The following is a 27,750-nucleotide window of genomic DNA, read 5'->3' as shown; positions in this document are numbered from 1 at the left end:
TTAAATGGTTATCTATATACTATACTGTATCACATTTTTTGCCACAAAAAAGCATAGTGGACTCCTGGTACTTACTATTTACCAAAGGTGGTGTAACTTTTTATAAGTTAATAGTACAAAAGTTTACGTATTGAAGCATCCTACAGTTGTGTAAAAAGGAAAAAGAAAGATATGTTGATGATACTGATAAATTCATTTGAAAGAACCTTTGTTGCTTTGGTGCCCAGTCTGATCATGAGAGTTAGATAAAGCCAGCTCAATGCTATGTGGCCGCATTTGATATCAGAGGGGTTTTTTTTACATTGTTGTGGATGTTGCAAAACTAATGATCTAGGTTTGTTTCTATAGGAAATTGTTTTTATGCCGTACATTAATTAATGAACGGCACATCAAAAATAACAACAATTGTGCATTTACATCCAATAAATACCGTGCTGTCATGTATTCAATGATTCACATCAAAATCTTTTCTGGTTTACAAAACGATACGATGTGAATGGTAAAATCACAAAAGCAACAAAACTTCAGTTTTAGCCTTGCTTCACATTTCGTGTAGAAATTGGTAATTGGTGGATAATAACTATTCATTTAACAAAAGTAAGTTTCAAACAGAGACAGAGAGAGGGAGCGAGAGATAGGAAGAGGGAGACAGAACGGGAGAGATAATCTTTAAATAGACACACATGGAATAACATAGAGAGAAAACATCAATGGTTATGTTCTTTTATATAAAGTTGTATGATATTTCTCTAAATGTTTTAATATAACACGTTGCATGGCAAAATATCGAGATAAGCTAATACGACGATGAAGCAAATCAAGATAGCTTGATTGTAATACTTCTACTAAATTCGCGCTCTTTTTGTTCCATTCTATACAAAAACACACACAAACACTGACGGCATAAACCTGAATTACATAACTATAATTATTATTAATCATCATGACGAGTTGTTCTAACAAAACTCTTGTACCATGACATTGTGAAAATAAACCTAATAGTTAACTGTTTTTGTATAACTGTGAGGAATAACAAAAGCAACAACAATGTAAGTTAAAGGATGTCGCTCCATTAAGTACTTACTGGCCAATTGGAGCGAACTAAAAAAGAAAAGAAAGATGTGCCGTGTCACAGAGAACCAAAAATGTATGCCCTAGTTGATTGCATTCAAATTAGAGCTTTATTACGCTCTTGCTTATAATGTTGCCATTATTTTTTAATAGCAATTTGCAACAATATACCAATACACATATTTGATAAAAATTTATCAGATTTTACGGTAATTTCACATTATATTAAAATGTGAATTTGTATGTTTTAAAAGTGCGTGTTTTTGTTTTGTTTAGGAACTTCACTTAAATAATTGTAGTTTTTAACACACACAATATTGACATCACTCAGTGCCGCATTAACAGCATTGCAATAAAGTCATAGTTATTTCCCACTTTATTGTAATTAAAATCACCGCTGCGAAAAAAACGGTTCTATTGAATATGTCGGTGATGGAAAAACAAAGAAATATTTTGCGTTGAGCGATGAAAGCATGAAAGAATATCATTTGTTCAAAGTTAGTGACTGTTAAAAAGTACCAAAAAAATCCTCACGCAATATAGCATTTGACAAAAAGAAATAAAAGTAATAAAAAATCCTAAGATCAATAACTAGGAAACCATAGGACAATATTCGTGCAGATATGTCACGCATGATCATACCCGAAGGCTGATCTTGTCATATACTACGATTGCAAATGACATAAAATCAATCATTCTATACACTTTGAATTGTCCTTTGTCTTTAAAGCATGATTGGTATCTGAGATCCGGACACCCATATTTTCAGTAACTCAAGTGTGTAAATACACACACAGATATATATGTAAATATATACATAAAAATATATGTGCGTGTGTGTATGTATGTGTTTTTGATCTTTTCTAGATCTCTTTTGGTTGAAATGAACTTAAATAGAACGGCTGTTGACTGCGTCCTACAGTGTAGCAAAGCGATAGTGGTTAAATGTGTGGTGGACTACAAGGTCCTACAACCGAAGGACTGCCTCCCACTACGCCAGCTGAAGTTGCACCGTTCCACCGAGGATGACATAATCTCCCCGATTCGGATAGAACCGATATGCGTTTGTCAAACATATCCTTCCCACTTCCATTGGAACAGGGTGTACCCGTAGAGGATACCACTGGCGACGATAATACAGTGCCCCCTCCTACCGATGCCGCGCTTGCTGACGGATGTAGAGATGAAGCCGACGTTTGTGATAATATCACACTATGATGATGATTTTGATGCTGTTGCTGCTGTTGTAACAACAGTGAGGGATCTGTATTGAGCTGCTTCTGTGATTTGGCACGTTGTAATGTCGAGCAGGACGCCATCGTCTGTCCATCATCGGAAGTGCTCAAATACAATAATGCACCAGCTGCACCACCAACGCCACCCATTCCAGTACTTCCAGCGCCATTGCTACCTACCGCTGCCGCCGAAGCAATGAGGCAGCCATTATCGTCCATATTTGCTCCACTGAGCAAAAGTGCTGCGGACCCGACACTTCCACCAACTCCACCAGCACTGCAACCACCGGTTCCGCCACCTCCACTGCTACTGACGCCGCTTCCACTTGCAGTTGTTGGTGGTGACGGCATGTTGTTGATGCTCTTATCCCACGTGTTTTTAATCATATGATGCGAACTGTCAAAGTTTGAAAGTGTATTGCTACTATTCCGCTTCTGGCCTGAGGACTGGAGATGGTTGTGAAATCCATTATGGTATTGTTGTTGTTGTTGCTGTTGCGAAGATGAATGGAGCAGAGCACCGGAAGACGTGGACGACGACGACGACGACTGTTGATGGTGAAGCTGTTGCTGTTGCTGATGTTGCTGCTGCTGTTGCAGGTGATGATGATGGTGATGTGAGGATGCGGAAAGATTGTGGGAAGCATTTTGTTCATTCTGTTTTCTCGCTTCCGCATCATCCTTTTCTTGTTCCCGTTGGCGCTTGCGCTTGAGACAGATAACGATCGTAGTCGCAATGAACGCCAACAGTGGTGTTGAAATGGAGAACATCGCTATTAAAACGATTTGACCACTGCTCAACCCATCCGCGGTGCGACTGCTGGAGTCAACTCCTTCTCCTCCACTGTGCCGTTGTTGCTGTTGCGGATGATGGTGGTGATGATGAAATTCACTCCCTTCCATGTCCGCATCACGTTGGATGACGGTAGCGGATTCTTCCTCGCAGGAGTGTCCACGATAGCCACCAGCACAAACACATTGGTAGCTGTTCACCCTGTTGATACACGTGCCACCGTTCCGACACGGGGCAGAGTGGCATTCGTCCACGTCCGCGCTGCAATCCTTACCGGTGAAGCCTGCGCGGCACTGGCAGCGATAATCGTTTTCAAGATTCGTACAAATGCCACCATTCGCGCAGGGTTTTGTGAGGCAGAGATCCACCTTTTCCTCGCAGTGTGTTCCTATGAATCCGGGCACACACTGGCATTTAAAGTGATTGTCTGCATCGACACACGTGCCCCCATTCAAGCACAGGTTGCCGACGCAATCGTCTACATTTTCCTCGCAGCGATCACCAACAAATCCATCCGGACAGAGGCACATTAGCATTCCAATCCCTCCGTCATTATTATTGTTGCTATTTCCCGATCCGAAAAGCGCCGATAACGAGGATGATGACGATGATTGCGAAGAAGCCATGATGGATGATGATGCGGAGGATGATGAAGATGATCCTGCCACGTGACAGGTACCACCATTGGCACAGTAGTTGGAATAGCATTCGCCAGATTTGATCTCGCACGCTGTCCCGCTATATCCGGGTGGGCAGTCACAGCGGAAGTTAGCTGATGTCGATGACGATGAAGATGAGGAAGGCGTCACATCAACGCACGTTCCTTGATGACAAGGTTTTTCCGCGCATGTGATAGCCTCCCGTTCGCAGTGCCGCCCCATCCAGCCCTTCGCACAATGGCACTGATATTTGCGGCCGTCAGCGTCAATCGATGTTTCGCCATCCACTGTTGAGGTGCAGGTGGCTCCATGCAAACAAGGGTGATCGGAGCAGCTCGTGATGCTCAGCTCACACTCGGTACCCTTATATCCCGGACGGCACTGGCACGTGTATAAACCTTGTCCCGTATTGAAGCAGGTGCCCCCGTTCAGGCATGGCTTGTGGTTGGTACAGTAGTTTAGATCCTGATTGCAAAACAGCCCTCCCCAGCCTTCTTTGCAAATGCACTCCCAAGGTTTTTTGCATGTACCGTGCAGGCAGCCAGGATACGGTTCACATTCGTCGCACAGCGGACCTTTCCATCCCGATTGGCAACTAAGAAGCGTAGCAAACAAACGAAATATAAGAGAGAAAGCAAGATAAATATTAAACAAAAACTTCTCATTGCTCATTAAAAATGCCAGCAGTAGCGAACAAACGAAAGAGGAGGACGGGAGTGCGCAGATGAAGGGTACATTAATTGCACACAGAGCTTGCATGCATTCGACGCCCCGTGACTGAGAAATGGGAGGAGTATCGGGAAGAGGAGAAGGTGGAAAATGGCAAAGAGTACGAGGAGGAGGAGGGTATTCGCAGGTGAAGGTGACATAAGGCAAAGGTAAAGAAATATATGCTTTGTGAGCGTGTCGTGATATGGTGCAAGTTGCAATACTTACATGCATTCGTTCGGCTTGTTGCAGTGTCCGTGAAGGCATCCCGGAGTGCATTGGGCTGTATGGATGAAATAAAAAAAAATTATAAATAACCGATAAATCTTTTTGTTCTATTTCTCGATCATTTTTTGCGAATTTCTTTAAGAGAAACACAACAACATACGATTAAAATACATCCATGCCATTCTATTCAATACAATTTGGGCATAAAAGTTTTATCATGTCTCATTAAAAACGATGGCATATGCTTCATCCTTTTGATTTGATCTTGCTGTTTCTAAAAATTGTGACTTTCTGTTTAAACCCCCAAAAATCTTCGATCAGATTCTCATTTATAGAATCGCCATTTTATGAAATTGTACGAGTATATTACATTCTCTCTAAGCAATATTATGTGATACCCCTCGCGCAAGAAGGAGAAAGGGAAACACATTTTCTTAGCCCAATACCCGTAGCGATGTCTTAAACCTTCACTAAAGCACTTACCAACGGTACAGTATTCTCCCAGCCAGCCGGACAGACAAACACGTTCACCGATCGGTGAGCAGGTGTAATGGCCAAATTGATCGTCCCGCTTGCGGCACAAATTGGCACAGCCTGCACCGTAGTAGTTCGGATCGCACGTCACCCGGAACGCATACCGTATCATCGTGTGCGATGAGTTGTAACTGTCTTCCATCCAGTCGGCCGAAACTTCCAGTATACGTTGAATTGAGAGACGGGAAATGAGGGTGCCTGTTACGCAGAGAAAAGAAATGCATAATTATTAGTTTATAAAGAGTAGCATCATATCAAAACAGCCCGCTTTTTGTGGAAGTTGTTTTTCTCTCAATTATTTTTTGTTGTTGTTGTTGTGAACTTTTACATCAAATAACGACATCACCCTTAACCTGAAGCGGATACATGCGTGTGTTATGGAAGAAACCATCAATACTCCCGAAATGAAGCTTCGAATGAATGGAAATTTACCAATTAAAAATTGGTTCCACGCTACATTAAATAAGTTTAACGAAAGCTAATGTAAGTATTTACCTGGAGATCGAGTAGTTGTTTCATTTGTATCATGCCACGCTTCTATGATAAGTGTAAAGTATCCCTGAAAGAAGTAAGAAAGAAAAATTATGGATTAAGTTCAGTGATACATTTTTGTAGAAACCTTAGAGACAACAACACCACTAAGTAACATTCGTTCCCTTGTTTAACCCCCTTATTGGCCATGTGGTTGCTGTACCTCCGTGAACGCTGTAAAACGGTCCCCCGTTTCTGTATCGACAAGACATGCTACACAATTAACAAAACCCCTTACGAAACATTTGACAAACTGGCTTAAAAATCCACCGCCACCAGGTCACATACCGCGCGTCCTACTAGCCGGCCACTTCCACTGAAGGTCGTTTGGAACTTGCTTCGTTGTAGCTTTTTGCGAACAAGTCACAATACACTTGCTAGTACAGCAACCGGCCGTACTTCTTCTCCCACGTTGTTTGGTGTTTGGTGGAATGTTTGGTAGCCGGCACATGCTAACGAATGACGGAGGTTTGGCAAATTCCATGTGCCGTATTTTGCAAATGCACCATACTCCGCGTCGCACCTTCGTGCGAGAGGAAGCAGCAAACTTATGGTATGCGTATAGTGGGTTACACTTGCGACCCCGTAACCCGTTGGTATGTTCCATAATAGACCTGTTTTGCAGAATAAGACTAGCTTTACAGGAGCTGCCATGTTTCGCCCCGAATAATGGTTTGACACTGCATTTGCAACAAGCTTATTGAAAAAAAACTACATCAACCTATGAAATTATCACAAAACTGTGAAACCAAATACAACGAAAATAGTGAATGTTTCTCAGTAGCGTAGTATTTATACGAACAAGAAAACTTCTGCGTATTCCATACAAGCTGAACAGAAAAACTAAACGCTACGTTCATCGGGATTTACATAAATCAAACATCAATTTTAACACATATAGTGAAAACCCTGCTCTTTGTGACAGTACCGGAATATAATGGCAGTCAACGGAAACATCATTGTTGTTTGATTTTGTACATTCCTTATAACACACAAAATGAAAACTGAATGCATCGAGATTAGTGTTGTGCTTCATGAATCATTTGTAGAGATTCATTCTAACGAATCTTCGGCGATGAGTGATTCAATTCTCGAATCGAATCTCCAAACGTTCATGAATCAATGAAACGTTATGATATTTTTGAGATGAATGATTTTTAAGATATTAAATTTCGGGACGGGGTCCCGTGGTACAATCGTCAATTTGGCACGACTTAACAACATGCCTGTCGTGGGATCTAAATTTGCATGGACCCCCCCCCCCCCTTTCATTGACTGATGTGTGATCCGATTGCGTAGAACTTTATTATAAGTCTCGAATGCCTTATAGGCCTCCATGGCCGCATAAGTCGTTACACAAAGAAGAAGAAGAGGGTCAAGGTATATGAATCTTTGAGATTAATGAACCTTACGAGATTCATCAATCTCTGAGAAGTATACATCTTTTCATCCGAGATTCCGATTCATTTCATTTCGATAATTTATTCAGATTCACGAATCTGAATCAGATACATACTGATTAAGGATCGCACGCTAATTAGAACGATCTTAATAGATACAATATTGTATTTTTAATCATACAATACTATTCTAAGAAGTTCCAACAACATTTTATACAAAAATAATACAACAAATATATTAAAATTGCTCATGAGAACATCGACTATACAATGCTAGGTATATCATATCTTAATGTAAGAAATGAAAAATGTAGTAAAGTATTTTAAATTCCCATAAGCACACTTTACGTATTTGAGTGAACAACGTGATTATACATTACGCAACGTTTTTCGTTTGAACAAACTCAAAGCAATTACAAACATTTTATAAAATATTATCGTCACTTTTTGATTTAAAATATTAATAATCAAAATTGTTGTGTGAATTTTTGCAACAGTACAACTCATTGAATTCGAACGAGGTGTGAAATGCATCTATGACAACTATAATTGCCAACGAAGAGCATAGAATGAAATCATTTTATGTATAAAGCAATAAATTAAGATATGCAATAAAGCTTGTCGCAGTGATAAGCTTCACTAAAATATTGATACGAAGTAAGCACGATAATTATGTATCGATTCTTTCTTCATGTTTATGAATAACATGTTCATTATAAATCCCAGGTGTTCTTTTACATTTTGATTGCGTTCAATCTTCCCCATGATGTTCGCTCCTTTAAACATGACCCGTACACATATTCAAAATGTATGCCAGTGCCCACGATAGGTATATCCAAAATGGGTGGATGCGTTCGTTTATGTGGCGCGTGACATCTGGCTCTGGTAAGGATAGTTAAAGAGCGTAGGTAAATTACATACAAAAAAAGGTCCGTTCCCTAACTAAATATACACTAACACTGTCAATCTGTAGCTAGCAGCGCCAACAGAGGAAACGAAAACAGATAGTGCCGAAGGAATCATGCGGAGCGGTAACATTTCCAAGGTGACGGAGAATGGAAGATGATACTATGTTGGGTGGATGGGAAGCTCAAAGAAGTGCAGAGTGTGGAATTGGCCGAAAAAGGGGGACGAAAAATAATATCAAACAACGCAAAACCTCGATTCTCTCTCTCTCTCTCTCTCTCTCTCTCTCTCTCTCTCTCTCTCTCTCTCTCTCTCTCTCTCTCTCTCTCTCTCTCTCTCTCTCTCTCTCTCTCTCTCTCTCTCTCTCTCTCTCTCTCTCTCTCTCTCTCTCTCTCTCTCTCTCTCTCTCTCTCTCTCTCTCTCTCTCTCTCTCTCTCTCTCTCTCTCTCTCTCTCTCTCTCGCGTCCTCTGTATATGTTTTGTACCTCGCACACATACAACATAACTGTGTATGTATATACGAGTGTAAAAATAAACTTTTCCATCTGGCTCCATCCAACACGACCCCGACCGACTACGGAACGCCAACGGCTGCCAGCGGTTGGTTCGAGCTCAATTAGATTATGCTGGTTGGCTGCTTTTGGCTGCGTCTTCCTGCGTGTGCCGCGCACACCGGTCTGCCTGGATGGATGGTTACTTTGATGAACGACTCAACGCTGTTTTAGTTCTTCTTTTGCTCGGATGGCTTACTTTGATGGGTGGCTGATTTTTGCAATTCGTTGGTTCTATCTCATCTTTTGTTTCTCTCCAACAATAACAAAAAATCGCTGCTGCTCACCTGTGCTAGACAGGAAAAGAGATTGGATTTTTTATTGTTACTGTTGCTGTTTTCAATTACCATTCTGGTCCACTGGAAATCTTCCATCTTCTCCCACTCGCCCTCTCCAACCAGACCATCGGCATTCCTCCTCCGTGCTGCCAGCAACCCTTTATCCGTTTGGACTGGAATCCAATGCCGACGGTGGCGACAGATGGACCGCAAGCAGCCTGTCGTCATCGTTGTCACTCCATCGAATATATGTCGCCACACAGTGCCGACGTTGCAGTTGTCTACTTGTTGTTGGTGATTTGTTTTGGTTGTTTTTTTTTGATGTCTTGTTACCTTTTTTACAATGCTCGCTTGGTACTGCTCGCTTTTCAGACGCTGCTGTAATTGTAGCCCATTCGTGTGCTGCCGTTTGCACCTTGCACCTGATCGACTTGGCTGTGGCAGCACGCAAGTCCGGACGAGATTGTAACAGTCGTACATCCATTTCTTGGCTTTTCATTTCACAGCGAAGAATTCATTATGTTCAGAACTCGTGCTTGTCTCTCCCTGATTTCATTTTCCATAGTACATCGCTATATTTCAGTAACTAAACACGGACCGTTCCCTACATCAAATAACACTTCCGACATACGAAAGGAAAATGTTCCGTTCTTCTTACAGTAACAACAACTAGTAACTTAACAAAAATTAAAGTGTTTGCCTTTTTTATTTTTTTTATTCTACAAGAATGGCCTAGTCCATATTTCATTTATTTTTGCAATGAACAACAAAATCATCGCCTGTTTTTTTCTGTTTTTAACCTTCTGCATTTGAATGCAATCATTCTTTATTCAAAATGGGAACGTAAAACAAAGGTTCAAAAAAACACACATGTGTTTTATTGCTCCAAACTAATAAAACATCACGGAGTTCTTTTTCACAAAATCCACCGCTGTTCTGAAAAATTGTCCTCTGTACTTGAAACATTTCACCGAGTGCATGAAGCATTCCATTACTATATACTAAATAAATCCTGTTTTATCTGATTTCTTGTTGGCGTAACGACATACGCAGACATGCCGCCTATACAGACTATCGAGACTTACAAGGGTTACTAGTCCAATAAACAACTTTCCACTTGTTTATAACAATTATCTTTTTTGAATAGACAACGCTGTCCACCACTTCATCACACGTCAGATGGTGTAAGCTTATCTGTCCAATTCCAATAATAACACAATTGTCATCTTCGATTGCACAACTGTCAGATTCGGCACGCTTTGTTTTGTTTGAAAAAAAAAAAACAAAACGGATTGAAACACATTCGTTTTATTCAAGCAAAATGCAGTATAAACCATACATTTCAGTAGAACATAATATTAATATTGTTAATACTGCAACAAACATAAGAAACTGATAAATACGTAATAGAATATTTAATAAATAAATATATATATATACTGCGACTATAGACTATCGTTCAACACCTTTATTTTCCTCCATTCATATCACCAGAATTTGTATAGATTATGAATCAATAAAATAAACAAATTCTGCAGATAAATACTAAATACATACTAAAGATACGATTATACTGGTTTCCTTCACAACGGCCAAGCCGTATTGCTAATGTAAAACAAGGATGCCTTTTGCAACACTATTTCATAAGTAGAACAAACTTTTTCTCGATCTGCGGGTAACATTTTTAACAATATTGTTTTGGCGAGCCACATAAAATCATACATAGTTGCTAACTAATTAGAAAATATCCGTTTTGGTATATCCAACAAGCGTGTTGGGAATGAGAGTGAGTTGAACTATATGTTTGAAATTGTTTAATATAATTTGGATAAGGTTTAAAAAAAAGAGGTCAAAACAAATAGTAGGCATAGATAATGAGATGGTTGAAACGAATGAGGAAAACAATATAGTAGACACAGGTAAAGGTACAAAGGAAAAATATCGATGAAAGTTAGATCAGTCTAGTAATGGATTTACGAGACGAAAGTTGCTTATGTTGAATCTAGAAAAATCATCTTCTTTTCGATCAATAGAGAAATATAAAAAATAATGAAAACCACGACAAAGCAGACAGTTGTTTATTGGACTGGTAAACCCAGTATTTAGTACCACGCAGCTGGTCCTTGCTATGGGGGGACGGATCATATGAATTTTGAACCCACGACGGGCATGTTGTTAAATCGTGCGAATCGACGAATGTACCACGGGACCGCCTGTTTTACTTGGCTAAAAGATGAATTTCACCGCATCAAGCAAGCATCGAAGGATAATACAATATAAATAATGCGAAGATTATGCATACTAATCATTAAATACTTAATACTTTAATACTTTAATACTTAAATACTTAAATACTTAATACTTTAGCAAATGAAGGAAACAAACATTCCGATCACATTCTTCTTTGTACCGCAAACGGCATGCTAGGTCTTAAAGGAGAATGTCGCATAAGTGCCCGAACATCACACAGGGAGGTGACTTTCGAGAAACCCCGTCGTTGTCATATCTGATCACACGCTTTTTCGTGCAAACATATTTAAAGAGCCAAATATGCACATATTATACATTATTTTCTCTTACGAAAAACCATATAACACTATTGATAATTTTATCTCAAATATTTCAAATCTGTACTTTAAATAAATTATTGTGATTAGTGATAAAAATAAACTTTTGGCAAATCGCGGGTAGTGTTACACTCAGCAAAATTGAATTTGCTGCAATAAGTTTGCATTAAAATATGTACTAGAATTATACCACCGAATTGTAATCTTCTAAATAAGTGCATTTTTGTTTTCATTTTAAAGAATACCTAGAAGGGTACATATATACGTCGCCACAGAGGACATCGTACGACGAGCAGCTGCAACAGGCGCGATGCCACCGTAATTTCAACACTACTTTCCCTTCCTTGCAACCCAAGGTACAAATGAACGTTTTATGGGGTGCGCCAATGAAGAACCTGGATGCTATCAATACCAGTATAGACTACAATACCAACATTGTGCGTCCGGCTTGAGTGAAATCACCTCATCGTATGTCGTGTGCTCAGGGCACACGATCACATTAACGTTGCCAAGGAAACCAACTTTTTGATAGAGGCAGCAAATATATCGGTATTGGTGCAAATAGTCACACATACCTGGAAGATCAAACAAGTTTATAATGATGAAGAAATAACAATCCTAGGACTGCACTAGTACGAATATTTAAATAGTCAGAATTCAATAGTTTAACGCTTTTTAATTAAACTCTCGATAGTTGGGTGACAAAATTCCACACTCTATGTGTTTTATTATCAACAGGACATTTTCAAGCGCACTCGTAATTTGTTTATCAAAAAGCGTCAGCTTATTTTTCTGGCGGTCTTTATTCTTTCCAGTATGGTATGGATATTCGTGTTATATGCATAACAAAATGTTTTCAAACCATGAACAAAGTAAAAAATCTCTTTTATATGATTAATCGATGATGTTTAAACTAAATATCCAGTACTCCAACACATACGTTCACTAGTGTACAAAGTATGCATTTTTTTATGAATCTGGCATCGTTCGCCAGAAGGTGCCATACGACACGCCACCACCATACCATACGAGATTGTCTCGGGTCTTGGGAGTTTCAGAGCAATTTGCACGGACATATTAAAATTCTAGCAGTGTGAATAGATGCATAACCATGTGTTGCGCTCTTTTCCTACAAAATTTATGCAAATTGCTTAATATTGCTGTGTGTTTTCCTGTTTATTATTTTTTATTTTACATAATTTCAACAAACTACGGTAGTAAGTAATGGTATGTGATAGAAACCTATTCTAAAAAAGTACAGATTCGAAATCTGAACTGTGCACGCTTTTCCATGTCACATGTCAGTGTGGTGCTTATCTATATGAAAAAAAAAGTTTGCCACCTCTGCTTTAAACCAACGTAAATGTCGACGAACATTTGGCAGTAGCCGTAGGCACACCGCACACGGTATAACATACCACGAACGACGCTTCGAAAACCTGAATAGCAGATGTTCCCAACAAAGTGAAGAACACAAGACGTACCCTGGCCCTTGCGTCCTGCTTGGCGACTGCCTGGGAGCAAACGAACCAGACGACTAGTCCGCCGCCAACCGCTACGTTATGCGTGTCTCTCGCTGTGTATTTTCTCCCTATTACAAGGCTTGTGCTTTTTGGGATTTTTTCATTTTTATTTTGTTTTTTTATGTCGCTTGTTATTCCCAGCAGTTTTTTTGTGTATTTGTGTTGCCACATGGCGCATTTTAAGATCGACCTTTCCCGCTTCGCGCATTGTGTACTCTCTCATTCTGCAGACATGATACACCATTTTGCTGCTTACACTTCTCGTGCAGCAGTTGGGCAGAACGACTGCTGCGCCTCGTTGTGTTGGGTGTTTTATGCATTTCCATACACTACACAACACACCGGCATGTCCCAAATGAGTCTCGCAACTGTCTTAGCAACCAACACTGCACTTGATTTACCTTTAAATACAATTTCCCAGACTCGGGTACACCGTCACACCAACCTTTGAGAGGAAGCAGGTTGACTACTGAGGTTGAGCCGGTCTCGTAGTACAGTCGACAACTCGTACGATTTAACAGCATGCCCGTCATGGGTTCAATCCCCAAATAGATCGCGCCGCCATACGTGGGACTGACTATCCTGCTATGGGGGGGAATCAATTAGTCACTGAAAGCCAAGCCCACAAGTGGGTACAGGCAGGCCTTGACCGACATCGGTTGTTGAGCCAAAGAAGAAGAAGAAGCAGGTTGACTACTAAGTTGGGGTGCGTATTGAATTGTGTAACGACAAAAGTCGCTTAGCCAAAGAAAACATTGCATTGCATCGAGCATTTCCAAGGTATGCAAAGTAGAACTTCAAATGCGTGAGTAGCGTTGCCCAAATGAAACAAATGAATTGTCATTTCTTCAGCTATATTTCAGCCAATGAGGGAAATTTAGATTCTATCTAGTTTTCATGAGATTTTGAGACTTGCCACCTGATATATATTATACCATCATTGTCGTGATCCTCGATATATTTTCAGCAACTCAATCCCTACAATCACTTCATACAAGGCTACGCATCAAACTTCCAGCAGGTATTGAGCCTACACAGCAAATTTTCTCATTCGGCTTCAGTAAAGGTTCAGTAATAGAATATTTTACTGGTTTTCAGCATGAATGCCATGTTTTTACTGACATTCAGCAAAATTATTTACTGAATGCATTTCAGTAAAACGCATTTTACTATATCAAATCAATAAAATAAGTGTCAAATTAATCGTTTCACTGGATATTAGTAAAACAACACTGGATATTAGTAAACATTACTGAAAATGCAGCAATTCATTCTGTCAATTCGATCTGTCAGTCAGAACATCAAAACAAAACAATGCGGTACCTACTCACTTGCTCGTGATGTGCAAAATGTTGATTTGGTAGGCGCTTACAGAAACCCTGGTGAAATTTCAGGTGAGATTCGGCTTACGGGATTAATTTACAATTAACAATTGGCAGCCGTGTTGTTGGTGTGTAAAATGTTAACTACAATCCACTGTGCTTGCTGAAATTGCATCTACACTTGTGGCGGCAAAAGACAGTATAAAAACTGTATCAAACAACACAAAATAATTATTTTTTATTTCACATGTTCCACTATTCAATTCCGGCAATATATGAAAAAAACAACAACAAAACCAATAACATCATGTCCTGATGGGCCTGATGGAAACAGATTGAACATGCTACGAAAATAATATACTCAGCTAGGAAACAGTCGAAACACATCCTACCGGGTGTCGATCTCAATTTTCGGGAGGAAGCAGCTGGTGTGAGTCTTCTTTATGAAAAATGACAAAAAAAGACAGATTCACCACTTCTTTCTCCCTTCTTCTGGGTATACAGTGGCGGCATCTCAAAGTAGGACACGTCATATTTTCACTCATCTTATGAATTAGAAGCTTTCTGGACAGTTCCTTAAACCACATATCAGAATACTTTCTTCACACAAAGATGAGAATACACTTTAGTTATGCTTATGCAAAAAATCAGATCGGTGCCTTAGAAATTATTGTAAAAGCATGCATAAAAGTAAACAACGTAAATTGTATGAGGAGCACTGAAAGTCTTTATTCTGCAATAAAATTGACAGGTTGCTTGCCAATATTGGCTAATATGGTACTGAAAATAAATGATAGTTATTACTTATAAATATTAGTGCTTCCAGTGGCAGCAATTATTAAATGTCTTTGTTCCATGTTTTTTTTTAGATATCGGCAAGATTTTTTACATCAGCATAGCGAAATAGTATTCTCATGTGTGAAGACGTTCATATACGCGACCTAAATAACTGTCCACATAGCCTCAAAGTTGGTATATATCTGATGTAATGCATATGAATAATTAGATGTCCGAGAAGAGTGAAAGCCACAATCACATCTCACGTTTACAATTAATGCATTGCATTGGTTCGGTAAAAATTTTCAATAATATTTGTTAATATAATGTTGCTAAACTAATACCCATAATTGCACTGCAACACTAAATGCAAAAAAAACATCATAAAACATAACAACACTTGTAAATAAGCTCAAAAACCACTTACCGGCCAACCAAACTCAAACGGAAATCGTATCGGATTTGTGAAGCCTTCCTTTGCGCCCGAGATCGCTGTAAAGTTCAGTGTCGTTCCTTCCAGTACAGGCGTTATGACGTCACCGAAAGTGCAGGGCGAGGTTGTATCGATCGTGGCCTGGTAGTGCTTCAAGCAAGCCCGAAACCTGGTTTTACATGTACCGATGCAGCGGCCCTGCGCATCCGCCTTTTCGGAGCAGCATTTTTCATTGTGGTCGATGCTTTTTTCGTTTTGAAAGTAGCGTAGCTCCAGCTCAAACAGCCCCGATCCGGCAACCTATGGAAAAACATAGAGAGAGAGAGAGATAAATAATGGAAAATGGGAAACAAAGAAAAGGGCTAGGATATAATTAAAGACCAAATTTCAGATGCAATATATTCACGCAAAAGCATCACCACAAAGTGAACAGCGAGTGAATCATGTATGCAGATAGGAACATAAAATTGAAGCATACAATAAAAGGAGCATATGTGTAAAAGGTCGTAATACTCGTTAGTAATTGTGAAGCAATCCGAACCTCGGCAGCAACAGCAAGCACCGTCATCACATGAAGAGGCAAGCAAATGCCACATTTGACTTCTCTCCTGCACATTGGAACTCGTTGTAATGACATACACACACGTTTCACTTCAAAGTCATGCGAAAAAAGTTCTCTTGATTTAATCATTTAAGTTGATACATAACGACCATCAAAAGGACAATACCATCGTACATCGTACAACTACTACTTTCACATACACCTACTCAGTGAAAAGAAATATAAACAAAGTTCTTGTTCTTGTTCTTGTAATCTTGTTTAAGCCACCTGATATTAGGAAATAGCATTTAAACAGAATATGTTCACAACATACACATACATGTTCATATTTTATATAAAATAGAAAAGCAGGAATGGAAAAGTTTAAAAAAGAGCTTCGAGTTAATAGCCTAGCTAAAACAAAAACTATCCAGCAAAACAAGAAATCAAAAGATGCCACGGCAAATTACCGTCATGAGAAAACCATAAACACTTTAAGCTGCACTGGTAATGATAAGGATCGAACTAAACCTCACCGTCGTCCGCTTTTAGGTGGATCCCAATTACTGTCAGATAATAAAACTACCAAATTAAATCCAAAACGACCGCGAATGAGAATGTTTCATATTAAACCGGACAAAAGGTAAATTCCAAGGTACGGGCTTAAGCTCTACAAACAGCTACAGCAAAGCAAAGTGAGCACAACGATAAACGGAGAACATGGTTTATTTTTTATGTTGTGATATTTGCAAGTTTATGTGCACAAGCAAACGAAAGGGTTTCTTCGAGGTTTGGGAGCATTTTATTGTAGAAGAATAGAATCGAATAATTACGAAAATAAGAATGCACCAATAGAATAACAAAGGGATTTTGTATCATTTAATTACACACAAATCGCATCTTCATTACAAAATAGTAACTATTTGATGTAAACGCTGTAATATAATAACTAAAAGTAATTTAGAATTTCAATTTTTCCATTGCACAATAAATCAGGTAATATCCTCCACAGGAATCAGCATTTCCAGGGTTGCATAGTAACAATCAAACACTCAATTATTTCTTGACTTAATTAATATTTGCACTAATTGAACATATTTGTTTTTGTCTGGTATGTAAATTACAAAGAAACTATAAATATTATATAAGATTTATTTTTATTTGCTTATAAAAAAATAGCCGATCAATTTCTTTACAAAGTTATCCCGCAATTGAGTGTGATTAATAATCACATCGTTTCAGAAATTATTCCATTAAAAAAATCCAGCTTAACATTATTTTTTAATACCTCTTTACCTGTACAAACAAAAAAGCCCGAATCCTTCCTTTCGCGTGCTCATGGTCGTCTGTTCTTAAAGGACACGAACAGGGTAGACCGGAAGTGGCAGATTTCCTGTTTTCTGTGCGACCGTTTCGAAAGTGTGTGTGTTCCTGTATCTTATTTCCCGGCAAGCACAGAGACTACCTGCAGAACACTGTGTGTGTGTGTGTGTGTTTGTGTTTGTCCCTAAAATACGCATGCATCTGGCATAAAACTAAATCACCATCACCAGCAGAAACAGCAACAGCTTTTCACCACCATCCGGTGCAAAACAAGCAACCGGAAGTACACAAAAAAGGAGCTGAACCACTACGAAACGGCAAACAACAGCTGGTGTGCGCTAGTGTTGGTTTGAAATGATGTGCGCTTCAAGTGGTTGAATTATACATATATGTATACATATACATATATATATGTATATACTTATATGCATATATATATATATATATATATATATATATATATATATATATATATATATATATATATATATATACAGAGAGAGAGAGAGAGAGAGAGAGAGAGAGAGAGAGAGAGATTCATCTACAAGGATATTCAAGTTGTTGAAAAAAAAGTTTCTTATTTTTTGTATCCTCAAACTTGTAAGTTATGGCAAATTTATTTTGATAATTTTAATTAAGTAGGTATTTCAGCCAAACCCAAAGTTATAAAAACAATGACAATGACAATGGGCAATAACCGTGTCTAATTGATGCTGTAGCTGTATACGCAGTCAATTACACAAATAAATTGTTCCATTCCAACTACACATTCTAACTTAATAGCTAATATGGTCATTGTATTTATGTATAAATGCTCTCCGGATGTAAGCATTATCTTACAATTACAGAAATCTTTCAATCAAACGATAAAGAATGAATAATGTTTCATCATCAAGCGCTTGGTGATCCTGATTTTCAATCTTCCGAATACACACAGAGACAATATTCCACTCAACCAAGAGCGCACTCCCGCAGTGACGACGTTAGAAGGTAAAGAAGATATTTTCGATAAATAAACACGACACCATAATAGAATGGTGAAGGAGCAAGGGAAGAATATAGGAAAATCTGTGTTCCGAAGGTGGGAATGCACGGTTTTAGTAAGGTAAGATTCCAGGTTAGACCTTAGCTTCTCCTGGCGGGTGACGTGAGCGAGGAGCAATCCTCAGTAGCACATTAAAAAACAAACGTCCGAACAGCCAAATGAATAAGGAATGAAATCTGGCAAATGAATGATTACGTGAACCGGTAAGAAAAGTTTGCTTCTTCAGTAGCCAAAGGCCCATCTCCGCTTCTCACACCAGAAACTGGAGTGGTGAAAGGGGTCGAGCAACGAAGGTTATTTCTTTACCTTTTTTATGCCTTAATCTTTTCTCACTACAAGTGTAAACACACAACAAAGGAAGAAAACAAAGCAAGTAATAATATCAACCACATCAATAGCGAGACCAGGGGGAATGAGAAACAAAAATAAAAAATTAACACTAACAGTTGATTTTCCTTGATCCACATCGTTCGCCCACCCAGCATAAATGATCATATGCTCTTCTGCGCCCTTCTCCTCATTTATCTGTTCACTCTGCCGTCGATCTCTCTTCGCCCGATCGCTGTCTGATGAGTTTACTGATCAAATTTACCGGTTCAGCACAAGTCGGTTAACAAACCTCTTCATTTCAATAGGCGCATTAATGGCAATTCCATCAATAGTCCAAAACCATCACTCCAGCATTATCTCACTTCTTTTCTTCGAAAACCTCTGGGTAAACGAAACTCTAGCGAGGGAGGGCTGGAAAAAGGGAGACGACAAAAAGCGAGCGACTCCCCACATCTTCCCACGCACATGCATGCCCTGCCTGCCGCTCCCATTCGATAGTAGGCTGTGGCTCCGCTGGATGGCAAGGCCCTAAAAGCAACGTGAATTGTTACATCTACTTAAGGGCGAAGCAGCAGCGGGGGTTTTCCGCCGTTCATTGGTATTTTCATTTTATTTTAAATGCGATTCTGTACGCTTGTTTCACGGTGTTTTTTCCCCTTCCGCTTGCTATTTTGTCGGATGGATTTGGCAGAAGCAACAGACGAATTTTCACAACTTGCTCCCAACTTTCCCCACGTTTAGTTTGCTATTCGAACTGCACGCCGCTAAGAGCCAAATTATTTGTATCACAAACAGTATGCAAGCAACGTACACAAAATCACTTCCTCGCCATTTCTCTGTTTCTCTCACAACTACACATGTGCGCAAACACATTCTTCGCCCCCTCTCTCACCCTTTTCCTACAGAAACTATAGATACCATCTTCTTTAATACAATCAATTTTGTCGATCGCAATCAACCATCGGCTCTTGGGGAGCATACCTTCTGTTACACCTTCCCTTTTGGATTGACCACACTTAACACCATCCTTTTCTCTTCTGGTGTTTCCTCTTCGCTTGAGTATAATCGAGACTCAACACCAAAACACAGCCGACTAATACATTCTGGACGCCCCGAGCAGTAGTTCTTGCACAGTCACCCACAAGACACACCTTCTTCTCTCGCCTTTCAGAGCATCCTCCCGAAGCAGCAACACAATCAACCAAAGTGTTGTACATGGCTCCTACCATTAACAACCACTCAATGAAGGAAAGCCTGAGATCTTAGGACGCGCGCTGGTTATACGTTTTTTTTTTCTTCCTTTTGATGTGACGATCAATGCTTGATCAATTTCGTTCTATTAATCTGTACTTGAATAACTACCTATTCTCTGCGAATTCTCCACGCTAGCCGGTGCTTGTTTACCTCTGTCTATTAATTCTTCAGGGTTCAAAAGGTGTTTTGTTGAAATTTAACGTTTTTTTTTTGTTTTTTTTGTTACCACATTCCATATTTGCTACCGGAAAACATATCAAACCAGTTGTTTTTCTTTTTCTGCGAACATTGAATATTAAAACGCGTATTGAACGATGGTTAAGTTGTTTTAAATCCAAAATTTCGAGAAGCAGTCATTAAATAAAACTAACTTTTAGGAAAATTCACACTGGAACTCTGCAAAATAAACTGTCAAAGGCTGCTTACAATACACGTTTTTGACACTTTGACACTATCATCAAGTTGCTAGCTTGATGCTTTATTATATGACCTCAGAGATTAGAACTAACTACAATAAGTAGTAGCATTCAATTAATAGCACTGTTTCAATAAGAATCGTCATCGTGATGCAGCCATAAAGTACGTAAACGGATACGTTTGAAATGATGATTCATTCCTAAGCGAACGAGGGGCTATGGAATTCACAATCTGGTGCCGCCAGTGAAGGGAAGAACCGGTCCCACTTAGGGGTCGTCTAGCGAATATTTTTGTGTGTGTGTTTGTGTTCGAACTCGACGAAAGCTCTCGAGTTGAATTTACATGCTCATCATAATCCTTTGCATCGTTCGCAACAGCCCGAAGAAACTGTAAACCTATTTTGCCAGGTTGGTAGTGCATTGCAGCAACACACACACCCGGCGCATACTATCTTCTTCCTTTTTACCTCACACATGCAACTCTCTACCGACCGATTTTACTGGCTTTTTTGTCCAATCTTTCACCATCGTTTTGTCTAGCGAGTCTCTGTATTGCTTCTTCCACATGCAACAATGTATTTTTGTTTTGTTAGGAAAATTGCAGCAAAAAGAAGGGTAATACGCCCAACCAAATGAGTAGATGGCAATAGATATTAGAAATTCCTTAGGCACCAACACTAGCAACGCTCTCTCTTTCTCTCATTACTTGGGGCACATCGAGCGTGCGCGTATATGGGTGTATATAAAAGCATTTATAGCTTTGATATTACATAGCATTTGTTTTAATGTCGTCATAAGCTTCTTGTTTCGCTCATTCGCACGCCACCTGCCACCCATCGCCAGCAACCAGGCTTCCTCCCGCACCGATGCCCCATCTCCTCCTCGTCCTCCTCGTCCTCCTACCCTCCTCCTCCTCCTCCTCCTCCTACTTCGTTCCATTCATCTGGGTCCAACAAAAATTCAACATTCGTTTGCGTTTTACCCGATCGCTCATTCGTTCGTCTTCTTTTGCCTTGTTGCGTTTTATCCGCTCCTTCGTTGCAGGCGACCTGGAGAGCTGATGCTATTTTTATTATTGCCCTCGCCTGGTGCTGCTGCTGCTGCTGCTGCTGTTATTGCTATTCTCGACAGCTTTTGCCGGTTTATTCGTTCATTCGCTCGCTCATCCGTTCGTTCAAACCGTGGGAAACAATTCATCCATTTCATGCGCCACCCTCCTCCGCCACCTCTCTCCTGTGCACACAGCTACAGCTACACGATCTGACCACCGCGCGCTGCCGCCGCTGCTGCTAGTTCTGTTGCCCTTCCACATACATCGGTCCTTATAGCTACACTTCCTTCACTCACGCGTACCGCTCACACCAACACACAAAGCAACTCGATCTCGCTGGCTCTCCTTCACCTGGCGCATGCTGCTGCTGCTGCTGCTGCTGTTTCGTCTGTTGCCTCTACCTGTGCGGACGAAAACACGCGCGCTGCTGCTTTACCCACCACCACGCAGGAACTTCTAGCGTCTTGCGCGTTATCCGGCCCTCTCCATTCCACTTCGCGCACTCATTCTACCGATTTTTGCCAGCCACACCACGACCCAATCGCCAGCCTGCCTGGCCGCCCGCCCCGCACAGCCTGTGCTTCTTTCTCTGGGCAAGATCGCGTGCGATCACGTGTGCATCACACTGCTGTAGTCTTGGTCTTTTGCCTTCTCCTGCGAGAAGAAGCATTTGTTCTTCCGTCCGTTCATCCAAACCTGTATTTGTGCACCACGCGGTCGCTAAAGATCGGTCCTTATGATTCTCTTTTAATTTTCGTTTGCTTTTGTTTTTCTTTTCCTTTCAATTCTTTTCACCGTTTAGCATCAATTCCTTGGTTCACGTATTTTTTTTTTTGCTCGCGAGTTCCAACGATTCTGATCAGCGACAGATTACTTCTCCTCTCAAGTCACCTCAATCCATGTAAACTAACACACACACATAGGCTGTATCGAGGTAGGAACGAATGTTACAAAACGTAAATCTTTCTTTTCACTGTCAAATACATCATTGCCATCTTCCAATGAGTGCACCGTCATTCCGTTCGAAAAAACCAGAAAGTATAGTGATACCTACCATCGTCAATTCAATGTTTGTTTTACACCATATATTTGACTATGCATATGCTTTAATTATGGTTCACATGCATATTTACGATAGTCTCTATTTTCATTATTGCACATGATATATGCCTAATGACCCACACTTTTACACGTAGATGCATGCAGAATCGGTACGATGATACACTCCAGGTGCATTGCACTGCTGCAGTAACATCAGTAACAGCGACGAAAAACTGACGCGCCAAACAACAATAACAAGAAAGAGAACCTTCCAAAAGATCTTACTATGAGAAAGAAACGAAAACAGAATCAAGAAAAAATAAAATACCCAATTCTTTTGCCGCTTTTGCTACTCAACATTTTCCCATCCATTGAAAGTTCACCGAGTTGTGCTCAATGCAAAAAAAGGAAGCAAGAGAGATTTTTTTTAAAAGCTTGTAAAGAAGCTGCTGTTGAGCAGCAACAATAACAAGAAGTTTCCAAGCAAACAATTCACGATTACGCGGCCGAAGCGTTCGATGATTTGACACTATAACCAAACGAATTTTCTAAGTAATAGCCCCTTCTCTGTGATTGCAAGATCGAGAACATCTCGACAGCTTTTCTGAATTCTTTCTACCATGCTCCATGTATCACATTCCCAGCGCAGTCTTCCATCACAGGCAGGAAAATACAACGAAATTAGTAAGAAATTTTCAGAACATTTCGTTCTAAAGTATTTATGTCCCAAAGTTGTACATGACCGTTTCTAGTGACATTAACCTCCCATCAACCAACAATATTAACAATCGTTGTTTAAAGTGGATCCACTCAGGTAAATCACGTCTTCTGTATTCCAAAATTGCTTTCCATTAGTGACACAATCGTTGACAGTTATCTTCTTTCTTGTTGAAATTCTTTTGCAGAGCGGTGTTTCCAAATGCCTTAAACCGGAACATAATAATAAAATTATCAATATTACAAATTTATATAAAATACATAATATTATATAACCATAAACAAATGTTGCATGTCATGTGAAGCAATTCAGCATCTGTGCATATTAACATCTGCAAAAAATATTCATTATCATATAATTCTTCTTCTAACCGTATGTTTAAGAACTACTACTTCGATCACGTTTTTTCAGTTTTCTGAAAATTTAGAATAAAAAAAGCCTTTTGCTCACCATGAACAGTGTGCGAACGAACAGAGCAGAAACAAAAAAATTAATAATCTTACCCTGCTCTATCCAAAAATCCGGATAAGGACGAACCTTTCTTTGAGCAGGTAGACAGAATGAAGCTCGATGGATTTTTCCAAGAGAAAAATTTGCAAAAGAAGGTTTAGAAGCCTTCATCCTCACAAATAATTTTAAAATGTGCCTTTCCGATAATGTACTCTTGCTTGAGTTTAAAAAAAATGTCTGTTAAATAGTTTATACAATATTTTACAATACAAATACGTTATACAACAGCAAAAAAGTTGTTATATGCTTTGTGACCAATAAAACCAATTTATAATTAATGTTCCGGTCAATACATTATTTAACAACCGCAACTATTTTTTTTTAATTGTTGAAAGAAGAAAATTGAATTTCTACTAAGTTTGCCAAAAATGGTTGTTCCCGGAGAAGTTTAAGAATTATACATGATCAACCTAACAACATTAACGTTGAACATATACAACCATTGTTTGCTAACATTCCCCCCTATCCGAGAACATCTTGCTTTGCTGCCCATATGCAGCATGTTAATTAAAACTAAGCATATGTTTTCGCCCATGTAAACATAAAAGCCATTATTAGCTCAATCAAACTCCGTGGGTGAGGACGAAAGATAACTAATAATCTATTTTCCCGTTTTTTTTTAAATAATTCATCATTAAACTATCCTTTTTGGAAAATGTTAAAACTAATTCCACAAAAAATTAACATTTTAACCACCACATTCTTGCCACTAGGTCGTTTGGTAAAATTAAGCTTCTATAAAACGTTTAATATTGTGTGCATTGTATGATTTTTCCTATTTTAAGAAAATCGCGTTTCTCCTAACTGGTGGAAACAACGCCAGCAGAGACGTTTACCATCCACCATGCCAGATATTTAACGCAGAAATCCTGCTGGCAAGCGGCGTGCCTGTTAGTGTATGTGTGTTAATGCATATACGGTATCCGTCGCCGTACCCACACAGCTGTAAGCCGGCTCGCTAGCTTCGCCATGACACGCACACATTGGCGGGTAGACAGCATTTGTTACTCATACCATCCGACCCATAGCCAGGTGGCATCGTTTTAACTCTCTCGCGAGGTGAATGCTGACATACTAAAGTACACCTTTCGTGCGAGCAATGGGTAGAAAGAAACCGGGGGAAAGGAAAAAAACGAAAAGAAAAGGAAACATAAAAAACCCGTATAAATACATTTGTGAATGATGATGCAAAGGGTTGGAGTTGGAGGACTAAAGAAATAAGACGAAAAAAATTGCACCATTCGCATTGGATGGAAGCATTCGAGAAGGCGAATAATACAACCAAACGCAAAAAAGAAGAGACATATCAAAAGAGAAATGGCAAAGACGCTTTCCTCACTATGTGAAAATTAAAGGTAGATCGTTTTGGGCGAATTTTAGAGTGCGCCGTTCATCCAACGCTGTTGATGGATGCACATAGCGTGAATTGAATCGTGCATTTCCTTCGCAGCGATGGGATAGAGCTTTTTTTAGCTCTGGAATATGTTTTCCAAATGAGAGGAAGAAAAAAATGAAGCTTTTTTCCTTGTTTGCCCTTTTCCTTTATTTTGCCATTATTTTCTTTACCTTTCCTGAAATGCAATCAGCCAATCATTCAATCCTTGTTATTTAAATTTGATTTTTACTTTACTTCACTCTCCAATAGTTCCGCTTCGATCAACGAACCCAGGCAGAATCATAGAAGGCGAAAAGCAATGTAAACGCTATAGACAGTCGTGATAGTATATTGGAGGTTATGGGCCAAATGTTTATTAACTAACACCTCACAACTTACCTTGAGCAGCAGAAATTGTGATGATACATAAATGCAGGCTAAGATGTAAATCCAATTCATTGTATGTGTCTTTAACGTTAAGCCACGGCGTGAGCGCGCGCTTTGACGGAAATGTGGGGAAAGGGAATTAAATTCCAATACGCGGTCAAAACTTCACAAACACAGAACACCGGGCCCACGGCAGCAAGATACAAATGGACAGAAGGAGAGAGAGAGAGAGAGGCGACGGAAAGTAAAAATGAAAATACAAGCAAATGCAGAAAAATGCGAGCTATGGTTCGCCTTTCCGTTTTCTGCCTCACTTGTTTGCCAGCCCTTCTTGCCTCCTTCGCACGAGCTCTGATCGACCGTTGCCAGGGACTGGAGGATCGATTGCCGTTGCCCTGCGTGCACGATTGCACACTGTGGGTCACCCTCGACACTCTCCCTTCTCCCTTCCACTTAAACAACGCTCACTTCACTCGCTTACGCACACTCACTTTGCAGCTCTCTACTGCTGCTGTTGCTGCTGTTGCTGGTGCTTCTCCATACTGCACACATTAACAGGCAAGCCAAGTAGGAAAAAAAAGATGAACACGTTTTAGCTATAGCACTTTTTCTCTCTTTTTTTTGCTTTAGCACCACATGGCCGCTTTCTGGTGGCACTTGGATTTCTTCCCGAGGCGCTTTTGCCTACTTTACGTTTTCGCTTTAACAACAAAATACAATGCCGCGCGCGCACTTTAGTAAATTTCACCCGAAATTTTCACACGAACATCTTCACTGTATCGTGGCGTAGGAGGGTAAAAGGGATCGCACCCGCAAACTCCAACATTAACGTTGATAAGCGTGAACGGTACGCGTCTTCGGAAAGCAGTTATCCAGTTTACCGCTAGGCCAGGTTAAAAGGACCACTCTACAAACGCTACCCCGAAATTGGCCACAAGCGGTGTAGTAAAATGTGAAACTGGTTGTCTCACCCTTCTTTCAACGGTTGACTCTAACGATGACGGTTATTATGATGCACACGCATATGCACTTTCAAATTGCTCCCAGTTGAGTACGAGCCACGCTATTTTCATTAGCCCAGCCTTAGCTTCTTCGTTTCACCACTCCCGGCAGCGGCAGCACTGCAACCTTCTCTAATAATGATGGCCGCTAAGCTCATCCAAATATACCGTTTTTTACCGAGCGCGTTACGTTAACTTCTTGAAAGTGGTTGTTTTCTGCACCTTTTCAACACTGTATTTCATAAGCGATGATATCCAAGCGAAAAATATCTCAAATACGCATACTTTTTAGTTACACAAGCTTCACGGCACATTGCAACAGTTTGGCGTTTTGGCTGTAAAACGCAGGCACGGCACTGCACTGTGGTAGTCTGGAAAAATTTACTTCCACTTTTTTAACTTCATCAACCAGTACCCTTGTGTTCGGAAACAGCACCGCACAACAATGTTCAAACTACAGTTGGCCGGTCGCGCGGCTAGGAAGAACGGGGCCCTCAAGTTGGCAAAGCTAACGAATCACTTGCAGCGCTCTCTGTCTGAATATCATTTCGTCCAGCAGCTGCACACGCCGTACGGATGGATCTCGATTCGTGCGCGATCGCTCGTAGCTGTACAGGTGAAGTAATTTAAACGCCATGAGCGCAGCATCTACGAACCGGCAGTGCAGCCGTCATTTCGCTCACTCTTTCGCAGAAAGCGGCACAAAGGCAAACAGGAAAAGAACAACACACTCGGTGCTGTGCTGATGGCCAAGAAAACTACAAATCAAGCACAATGAAGTTTTACTACACTTAATGTACTGAGAGGTAGATGGTATAGTGAAAATAATATGCTAGAATTATTATTCTATATATTTTATCACAACTTTATTCATAATTATTTGGTGACTGCGATTTAAAATTTTCATTTTTTAGGAAAATATGTCCAACAAGTGTGATATATTGGATCATAGTTTGAAGCAAAAAGCGAGAAGCCAACGTCGCTTGGAACGAGACAGATATAGAGCACTTTCAACATCCCGTATAACAATCCGAGTCCGCTGAGTTGTCAACATTGCTTTTTCTCGCTCTTTCTCTCAGGTCTTTCTGTTCATAATACGGACGTCACACGAGCCCTAAGGCCCGTGTCTGTGCTCCATCGGATGCAAGGTGTTATAAATGACAAGGTGAAGTTGTTCAGAGCAAAATGACATTTCTCGACTTGACACATCTCTTCCGGGGGCTCCGGTATAAAAATCGGGGA

General features: G+C 40.0%; 1 protein-coding gene across 1 annotated transcript; it reads right to left on the bottom strand.

Annotated features, from left to right (window-relative positions):
- Window positions 1-904: 904 nt before the first annotated feature.
- LOC120902100 (neurogenic locus protein delta) lies at window positions 905-27,163 on the bottom strand. Its single transcript, XM_040310604.1, has 6 exons — window positions 25,520-27,163; window positions 15,511-15,816; window positions 5,724-5,787; window positions 5,178-5,426; window positions 4,695-4,749; window positions 905-4,353 (listed from the first exon to the last, which is right to left on the bottom strand). Exons 1-6 carry the CDS (start codon window positions 25,577-25,579, stop codon window positions 2,013-2,015), a joined length of 3,075 nt encoding a protein of 1,024 aa, XP_040166538.1. The 5' UTR covers window positions 25,580-27,163; the 3' UTR covers window positions 905-2,012.
- Between the last annotated feature and the right edge of the window lie 587 nt (window positions 27,164-27,750).

This window comes from Anopheles arabiensis, chromosome 3, assembly GCF_016920715.1.
Source record: "Anopheles arabiensis isolate DONGOLA chromosome 3, AaraD3, whole genome shotgun sequence".
Lineage (NCBI taxonomy): Eukaryota > Metazoa > Arthropoda > Insecta > Diptera > Culicidae > Anopheles > Anopheles arabiensis.
The sequence above is the reverse complement of the archived record's forward strand: the minus strand, read 5'-3'. Positions and strand labels throughout refer to the sequence as shown.